This window comes from Cynocephalus volans, chromosome 3 (genome assembly GCF_027409185.1).
Source record: "Cynocephalus volans isolate mCynVol1 chromosome 3, mCynVol1.pri, whole genome shotgun sequence".
NCBI lineage: Eukaryota > Metazoa > Chordata > Mammalia > Dermoptera > Cynocephalidae > Cynocephalus > Cynocephalus volans.
This window is the reverse complement of record NC_084462.1, coordinates 10,154,093-10,172,060: the sequence shown is the minus strand read 5'-3', so window position 1 is coordinate 10,172,060 and position 17,968 is coordinate 10,154,093. Positions and strand designations below refer to the sequence as shown.

The 17,968-nt window shown below is 55.6% G+C and overlaps 4 protein-coding genes across 6 annotated transcripts; all 4 read right to left on the bottom strand.

The window, feature by feature from the left end:
* Positions 1–782: 782 nt before the first annotated feature.
* CCDC106 (coiled-coil domain containing 106) lies at positions 783–6,364 on the bottom strand. Of its 2 annotated transcripts, XM_063091076.1 has the most exons (6): positions 6,109–6,364; positions 5,040–5,117; positions 4,797–4,904; positions 4,529–4,705; positions 2,470–2,682; positions 783–1,658 (listed from the first exon to the last, which is right to left on the bottom strand). In XM_063091076.1, exons 2-6 carry the CDS (start codon positions 5,068–5,070, stop codon positions 1,342–1,344), a joined length of 846 nt encoding a protein of 281 aa, XP_062947146.1. In that variant the 5' UTR covers positions 5,071–5,117; positions 6,109–6,364; the 3' UTR covers positions 783–1,341. The 2 variants fall into 2 exon arrangements, with proteins under 2 accessions (XP_062947146.1, XP_062947148.1); XM_063091078.1 differs by lacking the exon at positions 4,797–4,904.
* Positions 6,365–7,120: 756 nt separating this feature from the next.
* On the bottom strand, positions 7,121–9,691 carry ZNF581 (zinc finger protein 581). Its single transcript, XM_063091794.1, has 2 exons — positions 9,552–9,691; positions 7,121–8,745 (listed from the first exon to the last, which is right to left on the bottom strand). Exon 2 carries the CDS (start codon positions 8,724–8,726, stop codon positions 8,133–8,135), a length of 594 nt encoding a protein of 197 aa, XP_062947864.1. The 5' UTR covers positions 8,727–8,745; positions 9,552–9,691; the 3' UTR covers positions 7,121–8,132.
* Positions 9,692–9,844: 153 nt separating this feature from the next.
* LOC134373496 (zinc finger protein 580) lies at positions 9,845–12,271 on the bottom strand. 2 transcript variants are annotated; one of them, XM_063091366.1, is made up of 2 exons: positions 12,097–12,271; positions 9,845–10,817 (listed from the first exon to the last, which is right to left on the bottom strand). In XM_063091366.1, exon 2 carries the CDS (start codon positions 10,803–10,805, stop codon positions 10,287–10,289), a length of 519 nt encoding a protein of 172 aa, XP_062947436.1. In that variant the 5' UTR covers positions 10,806–10,817; positions 12,097–12,271; the 3' UTR covers positions 9,845–10,286. The 2 variants fall into 2 exon arrangements, with proteins under 2 accessions (XP_062947436.1, XP_062947437.1); XM_063091367.1 differs by lacking the exon at positions 12,097–12,271 and adding an exon at positions 11,042–11,519.
* A 689-nt stretch (positions 12,272–12,960) lies between these two features.
* Positions 12,961–16,038, bottom strand: LOC134372403 (zinc finger protein 580-like). Its single transcript, XM_063089922.1, has 2 exons — positions 16,027–16,038; positions 12,961–13,395 (listed from the first exon to the last, which is right to left on the bottom strand). The coding sequence occupies exons 1-2, from the start codon at positions 16,036–16,038 to the stop codon at positions 12,961–12,963; spliced, it is 447 nt and encodes a 148-aa protein (XP_062945992.1).
* Positions 16,039–17,968: the final 1,930 nt, after the last annotated feature.

The following is a 17,968-nucleotide window of genomic DNA, read 5'->3' as shown; positions in this document are numbered from 1 at the left end:
GGTTAGTGTAACAAAAGAAGGGCTGACCTAGCGGAGGGCCTGAGAGCTTTGCGCGAGACAAAATCAGCCAGCAGGGTGAAGGGTGCGCGCGGCCGCTGCGGAGGTTGTCAACGCGGCTTTGTGCGCCTGCGCCGGGTAGAAGAGGAGGGGGCCGATACGAGCTTCTGCGCCTGCGTAGAAGTCGGTCCGAAGCGAGGTTTCTCTCTGCTCTGGGAGTGGGAACGGGTTGCAGAGTCCCCAGTGCGCGTGTGCAAAATTTTCCCTTCCTAGAGTGAAAGTAAATTCCTGACCGTTGGTTAAGGCCTTCCTCCTGGTTGCCTTGGCAACCGCGTAAGCGGTCTGGCGCCCCTCCTGTCACAGAAGTGCAGGAGGCCGTGGAAATACCACTTCCGGGAGATGGTAATCTCCTATTACCGCCCCCTGGTGGGTCGACAGAAGCATTCGTCCAGACATCTCCTGGTCCCCCAGGTGGCGGCCTCCACTGCAGGTCATTGAGTTTCTCCTCCTGTCGCCACGCCTCTCTCTAGGCCGATAGGCCCGAGAGTAGTGTCCACGCCTGTTTTCCGGAGCTCTGCTCTCTCCGAGATTCTCCGGGCACGGCTGCTTCTCCCTCTCCCACCGCTGTCTCCAGGGGTCTAATTACACCCTATCCTCCCCAAACTCCCTGCTTCCCCACTGACTGTCCGTTCCCTGGAAACCGTGACGACGGCCTCCCCCTCCCAGGCACGTTCCCCTCCTAGGAAGAGGCCGGGGCCCAATTTATTCCAAATTTTCACCTCTTTTTTAATTTAAATTATTTGAATAATTTTCTGTCTCACGTGGAATGGGGGAGTTCCCAGAATGTGGGTGGGCAGCTCCTGGCGGGGGAAGTAGGGCGGGCCAGCGTCTCCTCGGAGTTGGGGGTGGAGATGGGGTATATACAGTACTCCCCTCCCAGGCCCCAGAGAGAGAGGGCCTCGTGGTTTTCCCAGGAGGAAGAGGGCCAGGTGAGGGTAGGGCGGCTGCAGCCTAAGTGGAAGCAGAGACGCAGGTGTTTCGGAAAGGGAAGCAACCGGCCTGTGGGCAGTAGTTCTTGGTAGCCTGGATATGTTAGACACCCCCATCCCACCCCCCCCCACAACCCAAGGAATGAGGAAGAGAAGTATGCTAGATAAGACTGTCAGGGGTAAAAGGGGGCAGATCTATACACAAGGGAACTCAGGGTGGGAACGGGGATCTGCAGGAGGAGGGGGACACACACAGAGACACTGCCCACCCTGTGGGGAAGCCTGGGAGGAGCACCCCACTCATGCACACAGGCCCCGGAGCTGGGCAGGGTAGAGGAGGGAGGAAGGGACGGGATCATCGCTTGAAACGGTAGGTGATGGGGAGCAGCAGCTTGCTCTTCTTGAGGGCCTGCACCTTCTTGAGCGTCTCCTCGTCCAGAGCCAGGAAGCAACGGCGAGAGTACTCGAGCAGGCGCTCCTTGGAGGGGTCGAACTCTCCCACCTCGGCGAGCTTCTCGGGGGCTACGATGAGCAGTTCCGCAATGGGCGTGGTCAGAGCCACTGTGTTCCGGTCCACGCGGTGGTGTTCAAAGGCCCGAGACATGCTCTTCAGCTTCTGGAAGGTGCCCAGGATCTTCTTGTAGCGGCAGAGGACCCCGTCTGCATCCTTTACTGTGGGGCCAAGGCGGGGACGGGGAACAAAGACAGACATGGTGGAGAGAGAGACATGGGGGACACAGAGAGACAGACATGGGGGAAACAAAAGGTGAGACAGAAAGACAGACATAGGAGAAAGAAATAGACACACGTAGGGGTGCGTGGCAGAGATATGGAGGAGGCCAAATAGGAACAGGAGGGCAAAAATGGTGGATGAGAGACAGATACGGTGGGGGCACATACAGAGGAAAGAAAATGGAGATGGGAAAGAAAAAATGAAGGAGGACAAAGACAGATGAGGAGCCCAATGCAAGACAAGATAAGAGAAAAAAATGGAGAATAGGGAGAAGGTGAAAGAGGAGATGGGAGAAAATGGAACAGAAGTTGGAACAGGAGAAATTGAAGAAGGCAGACCCAGAAACAGAATGAGAGAAACTAAGCTGGGACATTGTGTTAAACGGTAGAGATTCCAGGCCCCCACCTGAGCCATAATCCCCTCCACCCCACCCCCGCCTTCTACTTTATGTGAAATCACTTATTCAAGCCTCACTCCACCCTATGAAGTTGGTCCTGATATCCTCCTCCTTTTTACTGGTGAGGAAACTGAGCCTCAGGAGTTAAGGAGGTAGGTGCCCAAAGGTGACTCTGCCAGTGAGGGCGAACCAAAATTTAAAGAAAGTAAACCCAGGACCACATGTTAAAGCTGGTTTTCTTACAGATGAGGAGATTGAAGCTTGGAAAGGAGAAGGGCAGGCATCTGTAGAGGTCACACAGCAAATCCATGGCCCAGACCCCTCCACACCTCAACCTCATGCACCCCACTCACCCCGCTGCCTCTCCCGGGCTTTGGGCTTCCCGAAACGCCTCCGACTGGCACCTCCCTTCTGCTTCTGCCTCTTTCTCTCATTGGCGCTGCCTTCTTCAGACACTCCACTAAGTGAGGAGGCTGCCGACTCAGGGTCCGAAGCCTCGCCCCCAACCCCACCCCGGCTGTCCCCCTCAACCCGCCGGGGCCCAGGCTTCATCCGGCAGTGGTCCTCTGGGGAGAGAGAAACATACGCATGAACTGTGGGACCAGATATCAATCCAAGACCCCAAGGGAAAAAGAGGGCCTGGGTGCATAGAGGCCAGGTTCCCAGGATGAGAGGCTGAAGTCCCCAAAACTGGAGCCACCAACCAGGGATGGGCCCCCAGTAAGACAGATGAACTGGGAGTGCAGTCTAGATGCTGGCAGTGGCTGAACAAGAATAGAAACAGCTGGGATCTAGGGGAGCTGATCATAGGTGGGAACATTTTCCTAGGGTCCTGGGTTGAGGAAGCTCAGCAGCCTCCTAAAGTTGATGGCAAGAGGTCTGGGGGAGGGGACCGAGTTGACCAGGACAGGATCAGCGACCTCAGGAGGGTTTGTGACTATATGGGCTTCCCATAGGGGAGGAGGATTTTTCTGGAGACTGAGTGGGACCTCCAGAGAGTGAAGTATGGAAACCCAGGAGGCAAACAAGACTAGGGCAGTGTCAGACCCCTAGAGAAATCAGGGGCTCTGGGTGTGGTGGGACAGAGGGAGCCAGCTGAGACTCAGCCACAGGGTCCTACCAAGGCAGATTTGGGGAGAGGTCTGGTGCTGGGGCCCCCACTGAGAAGTCCGGAGGCCCCTGAGCTCAACCATTAGGGGAAGGAGTTGAGTTGCCTGGATGGAACCATCAGTGTGGGGAAACAGTGGTAGGTTACGGCAACCCAGGCCAGAGGTGGTTCCAGAGTAGAGGTACAGCCAGATCCGTAGATGCTGGGGTCCCCAATATTGTAGATGACAGAAAAAGCCACAGGCCCTTTGCCCAGGCTTCTGGTGGGAAGGGTTGAATTCACAGAGAGGGATGTGGGAGCCTTTGAGAGGTCTTACCAGACAGGGAGCTTGCAAGGGCCCCAGCTGGGAGCTGCACGTTGTGAGGCAGAGGGGTAGAGGTTGGGTTCTCCAAGATGTGGGCTGAAGAATTGGCAAAAGGAAGCCCTGACTGCCTGTGGAAGGGGATGGGGTAGTGTTCAAAATCTATTAGCAAACCGGGCAAAGGGTCCTTCCAATCAGAGGAAATGCTTATTGTGAACTGACTAGACCTTAGGGCAGCTTGAATATCAGCCGTGGAAGCTCAGTGGGCTACTACTGGTAATGAATTAAAGCAGAGCAAGGTAAGGGGGTGGGGGTTGCCCGGAACCCTGAGGCAGGATTTGGGATACAACACATGCTGAGATCCCCATCCAAAGAGGTACCACTATGGAAGGGGATAAATCCACCAACAAGAATTTAACATCTTTGATGGGGAAGAAATATTAGTTAACCAAGGTACGGGTCAGAGTAGGTGGGAAGATAAGTCCCCTGAGGAGTCAAACTGGGTGGCTGGAGGAGGCTAGATGTTTGGATTCTTGGATCCTTGAGAAGACAAGTCTGGGATGAGGGGCAGGGGCCCCCTGAGGAAACCCAAAGGACCAGAGTGGGCCTCCAGGCCAAGGAGATGAAGGGAGGGTCTCACTAGGAGACAAGAAGAGATAAACCTGGACTCCAGATCTCAGAGTCCCTGAAGATACTGTGGGCTGAGGAAACGGAAGTCATTGCACTTGAAGCTGACAGGATTTGGGAGAGCCAATGGGGAAGGCAGAAGGAGGAGTCCCAGCAGACTGTACATGAAGATGGGAGACCTTGGACATCAAGCAAAAAGGAAGCCAGCCTTGAGAGCTCTGAAACAGGCATGGGAATAACAGAGAGGGTCAAGATGCCAGGTCTCCACCAAACCAACCAAAGGGTGGGGCTTCAAGACTCAGGGTGAGCTGGATGCCAAGGTACCCAGGAATATAACAGGGAGGGCACCCTATCAGCTACGCTCCACCCCCCACACCTGCATCCATCCGGGCAGAGGAGATGAACTTGTCCAGCTGACACCTCAAGAAGTCCCTCTCTTCCTCCAGGTCCTCGATGCGCTTCTGCAACCATGAGTTCCTCTCCAGGGCCATGTGTAGCTGGGCCTTGACACTGTTCATCAGGGCCAGGGTGGGGGACGCAGCCTCCGGAAGCTCTAGGAACATCAGGGACCCAGGTCACACCCCAGGACTTGGGGGCCTGGCACCCCAGCTAACTCCAGTCCCTCCGTGCCCACCTCAGCTCACCCTCGAAGTTTCCCTGAGAGGGGCTCAGACTGTAAAAGATCTGTGAGTCTAGGTGGGGCGCCTCATCGAAGGGGATGGAGATCTCGAAGGCCTCATCGTCCTTCTTCACTGGAGAGGAGAGGCCCCGGGTCACCCCAGGGAAGTCCCCGGGCTCCTGGGACCACCCCACAAACAGTAACCCCAGGGAAGGGGTGGCAGGGATAGGCAGACCAAGAATGGGAAAGGGGACCCAAGCTTCCTCACTTGTCCGCCTCCGGCTGTTTCGGTCATTCATGGTGCTCTGCTTCCTGTAGATCCCGGCAGCTGAGCGCCTCAAGGGCACTGGACAGAATGGAGGACCACATATGGAGGGACATGGATGGACTCTTCAGGTCCATTCTGAGGATAGTGGGGGCCCAACTCCTCAGAAGTGAGAGAGGAGGGACCTGCAGGCCTGGACTCTTGGATCTGATGGAGAAGGGGGCTGGGGGCTTGGACTCCTGGGTCTGAGGGAGGAGGGGACCCACATTCCAGGGCTGATAGACGTGCTGAGGTTTCAAACTCCTGGAGTGTAGGGAATGAGGACGCTAGGGGCCCAGACATCTAGGTCCTGGGGGAGAAGTGGGCTGGAGACCTGGACTTCTGGATATTGAGGAAAGAGAGAACTGGGCCCCTGGCCTGAAACTGCTGGGCTCCTCCTGGGGTAGACAGCGCAGGGACACCTGGCCTGAAACTGCTGGGCTCCTCCTGAGGTAGACAGCGCAGGGACACCCTGGCCTGAAACTGCTGGGCTCCTCCTGGGGTAGACAGCGCAGGGACACCCTGGCCTGAAACTGCTGGGCTCCTCCTGGGGTAGACAGCGCAGGGACACCCTGGCCTGAAACTGCTGGGCTCCTCCTGGGGTAGACAGCGCAGGGACACCCTGGCCTGAATGGGAAGGAACCTCTTCTCAGGCCACCTCCGGGCCCAAAGAAGCGGTGGAGGGGGAGGAAAACAGTGCCTCAACTTCCAAGCACAGGGTGGGAGTCCAGCCCACGGACAGTGCATCCCGCACCTCCGGGGCCCCCACGCCTCTCCCCCGCACTCGAGTGGGCGAGCAGAGCCCTTCCCCCATGGTGGGGAGGGGCTGGGCGCGTGCGCTGTGCGGGGGACGGTCATGCGTGGGGATGCACCCCCCGCCCCCGCCCTTTGTCCCGCGAGTGGGAGGGGGAGCGGTCGTGGAAGGGGGTCCCAGCGGGGGCATGCACCAGGCCAGAGATGCAAACGCGGCTACCATCCCCCCCCCCGCGGATACCCAGGGTCCGAGGGACCGGGGCCCCCCACTCTCACCCACCCGCGCGCGGAATCTGGCCCGGGGAGCGACGGCAGCGGTGGCGCCCATGCCCGGCGCCGGGGAGCGTCTGCAAAGTGTCAAGGGGAGCGGAGGGAAGCGCCCACCCACCGGTGAGCGGGCGGGGCGGCAGAGGGAACAAGTCTTGGAACTGGGCGGCTGAGTGGGGAAGGCCATGGGGACTGGCCAGGTACAGCCAGCCCGGCGAGCCTCCTCCAGGAGGCCCCGAACCCAGCTGAAGCCCGCCGTTTGCGGCGGATGCCATGGGCCGCACTTGCGTGATGGCCCCTTGGATCACTCTAACCCCCGCCCGACCCGAAGCTAAGAAGGGAACGTCACAAAATTCCCATCCTGGACGACAGGCGCGGCTCCTGTAGGTGGCGATGCGCTGAGTCGGCCCGGGAGAAAGCAGGGGATTGTTGAGACAGCCAGGAAAGTTGACGCGAAGGAAGAATCACCTCTTAACGATCTGGGGGAACTGGCCTGTATGGACTCCCACGACTGGCCCAAACTCCCGCAGCAAGACCCCAAGGTTCTCAGGGACGTGGGGGCCAGGGTGGGAGGTGGGGGTTGTGGGAATTACCTCTCTATCTGTAAAAGAGGGCCAGGAACAGGCCACCCCCCATCCCGGTGTTGATGACTAAGAGCTGGGTTTGGAACAGCCAGTCCTGATCTCTCCTATTCCTCCCCAGCCTCAGTTTACTCACCTGTAAAGTGGGGAGATTATAATCCCTTTTTGGTTCCTTGTGACACGCAAAAAGCTCAACCCAGCACCTGGCCACAGTCAGGGTTCAAGATCAGAGTGCCATTAGTGTGATTTGAGGTCAGATGATAGGGTATGAACACAGCCTCCAGGAGGCTCTTTCCCACTGGGAAATGTGAATGAGAAATTTGTTCCTCCACCCAAAAAAGAGGTCAGAAGAGGAAATGAGGCCTAGCACAGTGCCTGGCACAAAAGAGACAAGGAAAATGAATTAAGAAAGCAGATATTTATTAAGCTTGAGGCTCAGCTCCACCTGCCTCTCCTTCTGTTCACCAGTAGCATACATGCTGTGGAATTCTGCCAGCCCTTATAAGCACAGTTTTAACCCTGTAGAGAGAATCTAAATGTCTGTGCCACCTAGAAAGCTGTGACCACACTCCACTCCTCCACTCCCCGCTTCACTTGACAGATAAATTGTAGCCTGGACCAAAAAGTCCAGGGGGAGTCACCTGCCCTAGATTGGGCAGACTACTCTTTTTCAAACTACAGGTTCATGGGCAGAGAGTTCAATATGGTAGGACAGAATTGGCAGTTAAATAGTCAATGAAAAACTTTTGTTTCAGATTTATCTTCTGTGTATGTATACCATATTGCCCCATAAAATGCATTTTTTTCGAAAAGCTTTAAAAACACTCTTCCCAGATGGCACAGGTTGTCAGGAGCCAAGGGAGGCCTAACCCCAATGCAGGCCAACTTTCCCACTCCCCAGCCAGGCAAGGTGAAGCCCAAGTGGGCCAGGCACTTACTAAGGTCTCCGTGCTAGACATCGGGCAGAGTTGATCCAAAACACTGTCTCCAAAAACAAACTTCGAGTGCCCAACATGGGAAACCTGTTTATTGTTTGTCCAGTCTCAGGCCTTGGTTGGGGAGAGGGAGGCAGATCTGGGGCCCTTTCCCCGACATAAGCAAGGAGGCCTCAGGAAGATGGTGCACATTCCCCCAGCCGCTTTTTTGAAGCTGGAGAATTTCCACACACAGCACACTCCCCCATCCCTCCAGCTAAGGCTCCACCATGGAATATCTCATGTTTTTGAGGCTAGAGGACTCCATGCTGTGTTAGGGCTCATTCACATCATAACTCCAAAACCTAAAGATTACTCCTGGGCTCCTCCTTCAGGCAGACCTCAGTCTCTGAGATGAGGCTGGTCTATGTTTGTGTCCAGGGCCTGAAAGCTAGCCTCAGGCTCTGGCCAGGTTTCTGAGGGCAACAAGAGTCCACGCTCCCAACAGAGTCCTATGTACCTAGGATACCCAGCAATCCAGCTCATGGATGCTTCCATCGAGTATGCTTCTGCAGTGTATTCTGCTCCATAAAGCGGCGCGGGCAGTGTGGGCACTGAAAGGGGCGCTCCCCTGAGTGCACCCGGCTATGTTGGGCCAGCTCACCCACATCCCTGAAGCGGCGAGGGCAGAGTGGGCAGCCATGGGGCCGCCCACCACCAGCCCGATGAATGGAGTGGTGCCGTGCCAGGTGGCTGGCCCGCTTGAATGCCTTCCCACAGGTGTCACACTCGAAGGGCTTTACCTCTGAGTGTGTAATGCTGTGTCGCTGAAGGTAAGACATGTACTCGAAGACCCGTGAGCATACGGGACAGCTGTAGCACTTTTTCTGGGCTGAAGTCCCATCAGCCCCAGGTTCTCTCTGTGACTTCTCATCCACTAGTACTGTGTAGGGGACACCCTGGGTGTCAATAAGCAGGTAGTGGTTGGGCCTTGGAGGGGAAGAAGTCTGGGGAGATCCTGAGGAGGCGGAAGGTCCAGGTTCTGGTGACAGGCCTGTCCGAGGGGGAGGGGCCTCCATGGCGTCAATCAAGGAACACACCAGGGCCTGGGGGCAGGGGCATGGCAGCACCAGCATCCGGAGGGGTGTCTGAGGTCTAGTGGATGGGAGAGAGTATGAGAAGGTTACATAGTAGGGGGAAGCTCAACATTCTTTCTCCACTATATACCTTGCCCAGGACCTCTGCACCCTCCTACCTCTCAATCTGTCTTCTCCAGTCCTTCTACCTACTCCTGAATTCTGTGACCCACTATAAGACTCCTAGAAAGCCTGTCCTTTGAAAACTTCTCATCTCCTGTGCTCCACCACCCACTGAACTCACAGGATCTCTTTACCCTCTACCACAACCAGCACCTCGCTCTATCTTCCCGCTTTGTGTTCTCAAGTCACTCCATGCCCCTCTACTGTAGTCACCCCGTAGGGCATCTCTAGGCCTCATCCCATAAATCTCCGCCTCTTTACCCTCTCTATAGCCCCGACCTAGATCTAGGTGTTGGCCCATCCTATACACTTCACCCAGAAGCCTTTTCTACCTTCTGTATACTCCCAAACCTTCTCAAAAAGGCTGCAACGTTAGGAATCCTAGTGATAACCCGCCCTCTAGCCAAGTCCCTGAACGTCTCTGTGCCCTCTTCTTCTCACCCACCTACCTCCAGTTCTCTCTCGTCCACTCCCATCCACCCCATCCCTCAGCCCTTTCTAGGTCCTAGCGCTCTCTAGGAGTACTTCTCTGGGTCCCCGGCCCTCGTCTTCTAAGCCTTTCTATGTAACTTCTCGGAAGCGTCTCCTCGGCGCCCAGAACAGTTCTCCCTAGACGCCTACCCCACCCCGCCCCGCCCGGCGCGCAGGTACCCCTCCACCCCGGCCCCGCCCCTCTCCGCGGCCAGCTCCCAGCCCCAGTACCCGGTGCAGCAGCCTCTCAAGTCCGGCGACTCCGAACCGCTCCGGGCTACCCTCGCAGTTGTAGACAGCGACTGGACCGGGACCTCTAGGTGTCTCCCAGGAGGGGGCGAAGATGGGAAAGGGGAGCGAGCACCCGGGGAGAGAGGAGGGTCCAAGGGAGGAAGGGGGGCGGGGCGCCTAGGCCTTCGGAAAATGGTTCCGACTGGAAACACACTCCGAGAGGAAGGTTCCCAGGTGGTCTTGGTCCAGTTTTCACCCGCCTTGTCCCCCCAACACACACAAGAGCCTGAAAATGGAGTGCGGAATGTTTATTGAGCAAAGAGTGGGGGTCGTGGACGGAAGAGAGTTGATACAGAAATGAACCAGACCGTGTCCATGCTCTTTTGTCATCTCTTCAACGCAGATAACCGTTCCCTACTTCACAGAGCAGAAAACCAAGGCTCAGAGAGGTCATGTCACCTGCAAAGGCTCACACAGCACGGCTGGACCAGAACCCAGTTCCGACTGGCTCGCAGGCCCAGGGTGGGGCAATGACTTTGGTCTACATCACACAGCTAAAAATGGGGGGATGGGGGGGGAGGAATGATGCTTCTCCCTTTTAAATAGATAGGGAAACTAAGACCCAGGTTAAGGCAGTAACCTCAGCAGGGCCAGGGAAATGTGTAGGAATAACGCTGTGTGGGTCAGACGTGGTGGCCCAGAAAGGGGCAGGGCAGCGCAGGCCGGGTCTCCAGCTTAGTGGAGGCGCACGTGCTGCGCAAGCTCCGCGGCGTCCTGGAAGCGGCGAGGGCAGAGAGGGCAGGTGTGAGGTGGGCCGGCGCGAGCACGGTGTGTGGCGCGGTGCCGTGACAGGTGGCTGGAGCGCTTGAAGGCCTTGCCACAGGCGCCGCAGGTGAAGGGCTTGAGGTCCGAGTGCGATACACGGTGACTCTGCAGCCGCAGAGGGCTGGCAAAGACACGGGCGCACTCTGGGCAGCTGTAGCCCTTGCGAAGGCCGGGCTCTCCCGGGGGCGCCTCCCGCTGGGGCGGGCCCCGAGGCTCCTCCTCCAGCTGCACGGTGTACGTGTAGGGGACCCCGTTGGCGTCGATGAGCAGGTGGCGGCCCAGCCGCGGGGGTCGGGGGCCCGCCACCGAGGAAGAAGTGGAGGAGGGACCTTCCGACTTGGGAAAAGGGGGAGCCTTAGGGGGCGGTGGGTCCATGGCCTCTGGAGAGGAGGACCGAGGGTGGGGTGGCCGCGGAGGCAGCAGCAGCATCTGGAGCAGCAGCTGGGAGTAGCGGAGGAGAGAGAAGTTAAAATCGCCACTTCTTTATAGGAAAAGGTTCCTAAAAGGGAAAACGTTCCCATTCTTTGTCTGCTACCCGTTCTGCGCCATTGACCTACCTTCCCTACAAAATTAAAACTCTGACTCAAGCCCAAATCTCCCAGATTCTATCAAGCTGCTTCAAGGACGCCTCCAAGTAAGTTCAGCAAAATCTCGCCACAACCTACCTTTCTCCTCCAGGGTCTTCCTCTCGGCCCCGAGGTCAGGTACGAGGGCGCCTTCCGACCACATTCTGTCCCTTCCCCCCACTCCCAAAGGCAATCAGTCTCCAAATCTGTTTCTCTACATCTTCACGGCCTCCTGTATCTCACACTGCCCGCCCTATCGGCCCTATCGCCTCAGGGGTTTCTCTTAAACTGTCGCTTTCTCTTCCTCACCGCTCAGCCCCAGCTCAGGCCGCACCCTCTCCCCCAGCCCCCTGCATCAGCCTCCAGGCCCGTCTAGATCTCCATTCCTATTAGATGCCCGGAGGGGCTCCCCATCTCCGCCTCCATCCGTGGCCTCTCTCATTTCCTCTCCAGGTACTTCCCCTGAGCCCCACTAACCCAATTCCCCGCTTTTCACTCAGGGCTCCTCTATCCTGTTCCTACACTTATCACCTCAAGGTTTCACTATCCTAAACCCATCGTATCTACTTCATCCCTTTCTTCTATATACCCCAGCCCCCACCCCGTATCTTGCTACCTGTTACATTTCCAACGGCCCCCCTCCCTACCCCGCCCTTATATATAAAACACTGACATCTTAACTTATTCTCTCTATACCCCCCAGCGGCCTCCTTCCACTCCCCATTATACACACTAGGACCTCTGGATTCCCTTTCCCACACTACATCTCCCAAGCCCGCTAGTCTTTCGTTTCTACATACATCTGGCATCTCTATTTCTCCTCCTCTTTACCTCTTCGGGGGCCCCATTCCTCTATCTGTTATACACAGCATGGTTTCTCCACCCCTCCTCTTTCGCTCTGATCCCCTTCCCTTCTGTGAACCCCAAAGCTCGGGCGCCCTCTATCCTGCTACAACTCCCGGGGCCCCTCTTACTCCACTCACTTCCATAAGAAGCCCTAGCACCTCTACTTCCTCTCTTGTCCGTCTACCCGGACCCCATCGTATCCTTCCACGCCATAACCCACCCCCACTCCGGGTTGCTCCAGCCCACTTCCCCCAGCCCGGCCCCTGCGCGGTCCCAGAGCAGGCTCCTCCCTTATTCCGGCCCCGTACCCGGTGCAGCAGCTTCTAGGGTCCGGAAGAGCAGGCCGAGGTCCCGGGCGGCCCCGGGATTCCCCTGGCGAGCGCCGGCGGCTGGACTAAGACTTCCGGGCAGTCCGGGCCGGCGGCGCCGGGGACGCGGGGAGAGAAAGCACAGGCGAGGGGGCGCGAGGGGCCGTGGCGTCCCTGGGAAAGGGCGCCGGACGGAAACGCGCGCGACCCGCGCGAAAGTTCCGCCGCCTCTGAGCCGGCGCGCCCGCCAGTCTTCAAAGAGCGGGGAAAGGGACAGCCCCAGAGGCGCCGGAAGAAGCCACTCCCCCTGCTCCCCTCCCACCTTCCGAACAGGAATAGTTCAGTCGCTTTGAGAGACAGACCCATAAACTGAGGCGAAGCTAGGTTAAGTCTCCCCGAAGTCCCACAAGGAATTGGCGAGCCCAGGTTAGTCCTCTTTCCACTGGACCATCCCTGCGGGCTCAGTCGAAGCCACCCAACAGTGCAGAAGGTGGGGAGAAGGGTTATTTCTGTCGGTTGAGCAAATGGGGAGATACAGATCCAGAAGCCAGCCATTTGCTCTGATGTGGCACAGCCATGATTCTCCCCTTCAGCAAATGGGGAAACCGAGGCCCAGAGAAGGCCAGACATTGGTAGGTAGGAAGATAGAGAAGAGTGGCACTTCCCACTGGGCGCATGGAGAAACCGGGGCCCAGAAAAGGACAGACATTGCCAGATATAGAGATTGGAAGGTGTGATACTTCCCAGTGGTCACATAGGGGAACTGAAGCCCAGAGGCCAGACATTGCCAGATATGGGGGTGGGGAAGGGTGGCACTTCCCACGGGAGGGGCAGCGGCCATGGCTTAATGTCACCGCACCAAGCCTAGTGCAGGCGCGCGTGTTGTGCCAGCGCCGTGTCGTCCTGGAAACGACGCGGGCACGGTGAGCAGGCGTGCGGACGGTCAGCGCGGGCGCGGCGCGGGGGATCGAGAGCCGGCCGCCGATGCCGCGCCAGATCACTGGAGCGCTTGAAGGCCAGGGAGCAGGCGATGCATGTGAAGGGCTTGAGCGTCGAGTGTGACACGCAGTGGCGCTGCAGCTGCGAGGGGGAGCTGCACACGCGGCCGCACTCTGGGCAGCTGCAGCCCTCGCCGGGACCGAGCTCGCTGGCCGGCGGCCGCAGCTCGTTCTCCAGCTGTGCTGTGTACTTGCAGGGCACGCCGTGCGTGTCGATAAGCAGATCGTGGCGTGGTGCGGAGGGCGATGCAGACGAAGGGGAGGCCTGGGGGGATGGCGGAGCTATGGCCTCGCGGCAGGCCTGAAAGGGGACCAGCGGTCAGAGCGGCAGCAGCAGCATCTGGGGGTGCAGCTTCAGACGGCAGAAGGAGAAAAGGGGAGTTACTGTCGCGCCCAGCCCCAGGACCCCAGGGATAGACAAAACTACATCCTAGACAGCTGTCCAACAGAACTTTCCTCGATGGTGGACCGGCCGGTGGCTCACCTGGGAGAGTGTGGTGCTGATAACACCAAGGCCACGGGTTCGGATCCCATATAGGGATGGCCGGTTAGCTCACTTGGGAGAGCGTGGTACTGACAACACCAAGTCAAGGGTTAAGATCCCCTTACCGGTCATCTTTTAAAAATAAAAAGAACTTTCCTCGATGGTGGAAATGTTCTATGAGCTGCGCTCGGTCCAAACGACAGCCACTAGCCACGTAGGGCTATTGCCCTCTTGAGAGGTAGCCAGTGGGTCTGAAGACCTCAATTTTACATTGTATTTTATTTCCCTTAATTTAAATCTAAATAGCCACATATGGCTAGAGGCTACCTACCATGAGGGACAGCTCTGTAGACCACCCTCAACCAGTTGCAAACTGGAGGCCCACAGGCCAAAAAGGGCTCACAGTTATATTTGGTTTGGACCACAACTTTTTTTTTTTTTAACATTTTACCGGGCAATATTTTAAAAACCAAAAAATGCACACAAAAATGCAAAATTCTCAGGTAAACTTGGAAAATTGCTAGATGTGGCAACAACCAGCTGGAACTGAGAAAGCATCTGCCTTCTCCGGACAACCTCCAAGTGATCCAACAATTGTGATATTAGGCTAAAATTAAAGATTCCCTAGAGTTATGCTGTCCAGAATGGTAGCCACTGGCCACACGAGGCTATTAAGCACTTGACACCTGTCTGGTCTGCATTGAAATGTGCTGTAAGTGCAAAATACCCAACAGATTCTGAACACTTGGTACAAAAAACGCCAAAAAAAAAAAAGTAAGCTATTTTACAAATGTGTATGTTGAATTATTTTGAAATGATACTACTTTAAATATACTGGTTTAAGTAAGGTATGCTAATAAAATTAACAACTGTTTCTTTTCACTTTTCTAACGTAGCTACTAGAAAATTTAAAATTACATATGTGGCTTTCGTTCTGTTTCTACCAAACAGTGCTGCCCTTTCTTCCTCTAGTAATTTTATGGTGGGAGAGGAAGTAGGCCCTGGTGAATTCAGAGGGCATGCCTAGTCTAAAGGGCCTGTCCCTGCTGTGGTCACCTGCCTGCACATTTAAGGCATTTGAGTTTGTCTTCCTTCCTACACTGCGTCACCATTCTCCTATATCTATCTCTTCAGCTACACCCTCTACCTATATCAGGGGTTCTCGAATTTGACATTAGTCATCTGGAGATGGATCATTCATTGTCAGGGGCTGTCCTGTGCATTGTAAGATGTTGAATAGCATCCTTTGGCTTCCACCTGCCAGATGCCAGTAGCATCCTCCCCAACCCCCAGTCATGACAACCTAAAATGTCTCCAGATATTGCCCAGTGTTACCTAGGGGCAACATTGCTCCTGGTTGAGAATCACTGGTCCACATGGACAACCCAATCTGAATCTCCCACCCTGATCTCTCTCTTGACTTTCAACCCATATAACTAGTTGCATTCCATGATGTTCACACTCACCACACGACACCCTCACCACTATCCCCAGAAATAATAACAATGACCAATGTTTATTGAGCCCTGGCTTGATGACAGCCATTGCTAAATGCACCACATCCTCAGAGCAGACCTACAAAGTAAGTGCCATGAGGATCCCTATTTTACAGATGAGGAAACTGAAGCTCAGAGAGGTTGTGTGTTTGGCCCAAGGTCATACATCCATAGGTGGGAGAGCCAGGACAGCACCTGCTTCTGCCTGACCTAAGTCAGGGCACATGACCCCAGTACGTAAGCACCTGATACTTTTCTCCAACCCCACCACCACTACCACCACCCCAATGCAAACCACCACTGTTTACCCTGTCTTACAGAAACAGCCTCTCCATCTACCATTCTGCCTCCTCCAGTCCCTTCTCTCTGTGGCATATCTGAGCAATGTTTCTTCAACCCATAAAATCATGTCATTTCCTGACTTAAAACCCTCCTTGCTGCACTTAGAATAAAACACAAAAGTGCTTCGAGGCCTTGTGTAGACTGGCCCCTGGCTACCTTCCCTTCCCAGCCCTGATGACCATGGTGCTGCCTTTCCATTGTTAATGCTGCCAAATTCTCCCCTCTCTGCAATGTTCCTTTCTGCCCCTGACAAGGATGGATCCTTTCTGGCCACTCAGGTCTCAGCTCAAGTAACACTTCATGGTACAAACCTTCAATGATTGTGTTAGCTCAAGTAGGTAATGCCCTGCTCTGTCTCATCAGTCTATTTCTTTCCCATCCTGTATGACAATCTATGATAGCCTTGTTTATTCCATTTTACTGTCTGTCTTCCCTGCTCTCCAAGAAGGCAAGCCCAGCTCTGTCCTAGCCAAAACTATCTTGAGACTCGAGCAAATGTCCTGAGAGAGGATAGGGTCTCCACTCAGTATTAGTTGAATTAATGAATGTGATCACCCCATCCAAAAGTCAAGCATTATCTCTCTTCTCCCCTCAAAAAGACCCTGCTCACCCTCTGGGACATGATCATGATGAAGCCCCACCATCCAGATCCTCATTTCCTTCCCTCCCTCCATCACTTCCCAAAGCCACACAGGCACCAAGTTCTATCTTTTCTCTTTCTCTCTCTCTTTCTCTTTCTCTTTCTCTCTCTCTCTCTCTCTCCCTCTCTCCCTCTCTCCCTCTCTCCCTCTCTCTCTTTTTCTTGCTGGCTGACAGAGATAGAACCCTGGACCTTGGTGTTATCAGCACCACACTCTAACCAACTGAGCTAAAGAGCCAGCACTCTCCTCCATTCTCAAAGCTACAGCTCTGGCCTCTTTCTCTCTTGCCTGGCCTCCAGTACCTACCTTCTCTCTGGTATCTTATCCTCCAGTTCCCCTCCCACATTGGCCAACAGATTCTTCTCACAGCTGTGTCAAATTTGACTTCTGCCCCTTTCAGAACCTTTTCATGGCCCCCATTAGCCTCAGGACCAAGTCCAAGTCCCTCAGCCTAGAATTTAAGGGCCTTCATAAGGTGGCCCAGCCACCTCTACACCTCACCTCTCATTCCTGTGCTCCAACCACACTGGCATCTCACAGCCCCCTAGCCAGATCCTGAACTTGAAAAGCTCCGTGTGCAAAGGCTTATGTGCTTTCCTCTGCCTAAGAATTCTTCTCCTTGCCTCTGCTGGCAACCTCCTCAACCTTCCAGAATACTGTGCTCTGACCTCCCAGGCTGGCTAGGCATCTCCTGTATGCCCTGCTCACCAGTCCACCAGCCCCAGAAGGATCTTTCTAACACCTACTCTGCTTATAATCCTCCCATGGCTCTGCCTACAGTACAAAGCCCTTAGCCTGGCATTCAAGGCCTCTCACAATTTGCCCTCACCCGACTCAGACCAGACAGCCACAACAAATCATTCTGACTTCTCCATTCATGCCTCAAATTTTGGGCCACAGTGCCTCTGCTCATGGTCTGTTTGGGATTCCCCTCTTAGTCTCCAATGCTATCAAATAAACACCCTGGTCCTCAGCAATCTCTCTCCTCATCAACAATTGATTACCTGTGCCCCCCAAACTCCAGTTTACACTGCATGTTCATATATAGGGACTCCCTTAATCCTCTCAAGAATCCAGTGAGGCAGGCAGGCAGGCAGGCAGGGGCACTCCACTGGCCTCGGGGAGAACAAAAGACTTGCCTCGGATCTCCAGCACTAGTGACAGAGTGAGACACACACACACACACACACACACACACACACACACACACACACACGCCTCGGGGAGAACAAAAGACTTGCCTCGGATCTCCAGCACAAGTGACAGAGTGAGACACACACACACACACACACACACACACACACACACACACACACACACACTCTCTCTCTCTCTCACTCACTCACTCACTCCAGCACCCTCACTTCTCTCTGGCTGCCCATACCCTCCCCAGCCTGCAGACTAAGCCCTGCCTCCTTCAGGAACCTTTCCTGTCCTACCCTCTTTTCTCAACGTGTCCACCATGCGTCCTACTTCATCTTGCTTTCCCATACAACAACCCCTTCTCCCCACTGGGGAATAAAGTAATTCCCATGCCTGTGCCCTTGGGTCAATTGCGGTCAAAGTAATCCACTCCCCGGGCTGTCTTCCCTCCTATCTCTATACCCCGACCCTGATCTCCGCAGCCCCTGCCCAACCGTCCCTCGCAGGACTTCTCAGTCTCCAACGCCCCTGCCCTGGGGGCCGCTGCCTCCCACACCCCAAGTCCTCACTGCTCCATTAGGCAAGACTTTAAGAATTCCGCCGCTTCTGAGCCTTCCCATTCTCCCGTGCCCCGACCCGCCTCCATATCCCGGCGCAGCAAACTTTCGGGTCCGGAAGTGGCCGCAGGGATGACTTCCGGGGATGCTCCAACCTCCGAGCGGGAGTGGGGGACGAACCAGCTTCGGGATTCAGAGAGCAGCAGGAAAA

Coding starts and splice junctions, on each gene's coding strand:
- CCDC106 (XM_063091076.1), bottom strand. CDS start 5,070: ATGAATGACCGAAACAGCCGGAGGCGGACAA. Junction 4,706..4,796: donor CTCTCAGGGAAACTTCGAGG/GTGAGCTGAGGT, acceptor TGATGTTCCTAG/AGCTTCCGGAGGCTGCGTCC. Junction 1,659..2,469: donor AGCCCGGGAGAGGCAGCGGG/GTGAGTGGGGTG, acceptor TTGGCCCCACAG/TAAAGGATGCAGACGGGGTC.
- ZNF581 (XM_063091794.1), bottom strand. CDS start 8,726: ATGCTGGTGCTGCCATGCCCCTGCCCCCAGGCCCTGGTGTGTTCCTTG.
- LOC134373496 (XM_063091366.1), bottom strand. CDS start 10,805: ATGCTGCTGCTGCCTCCGCGGCCACCCCACCCTCGGTCCTCCTCTCCA.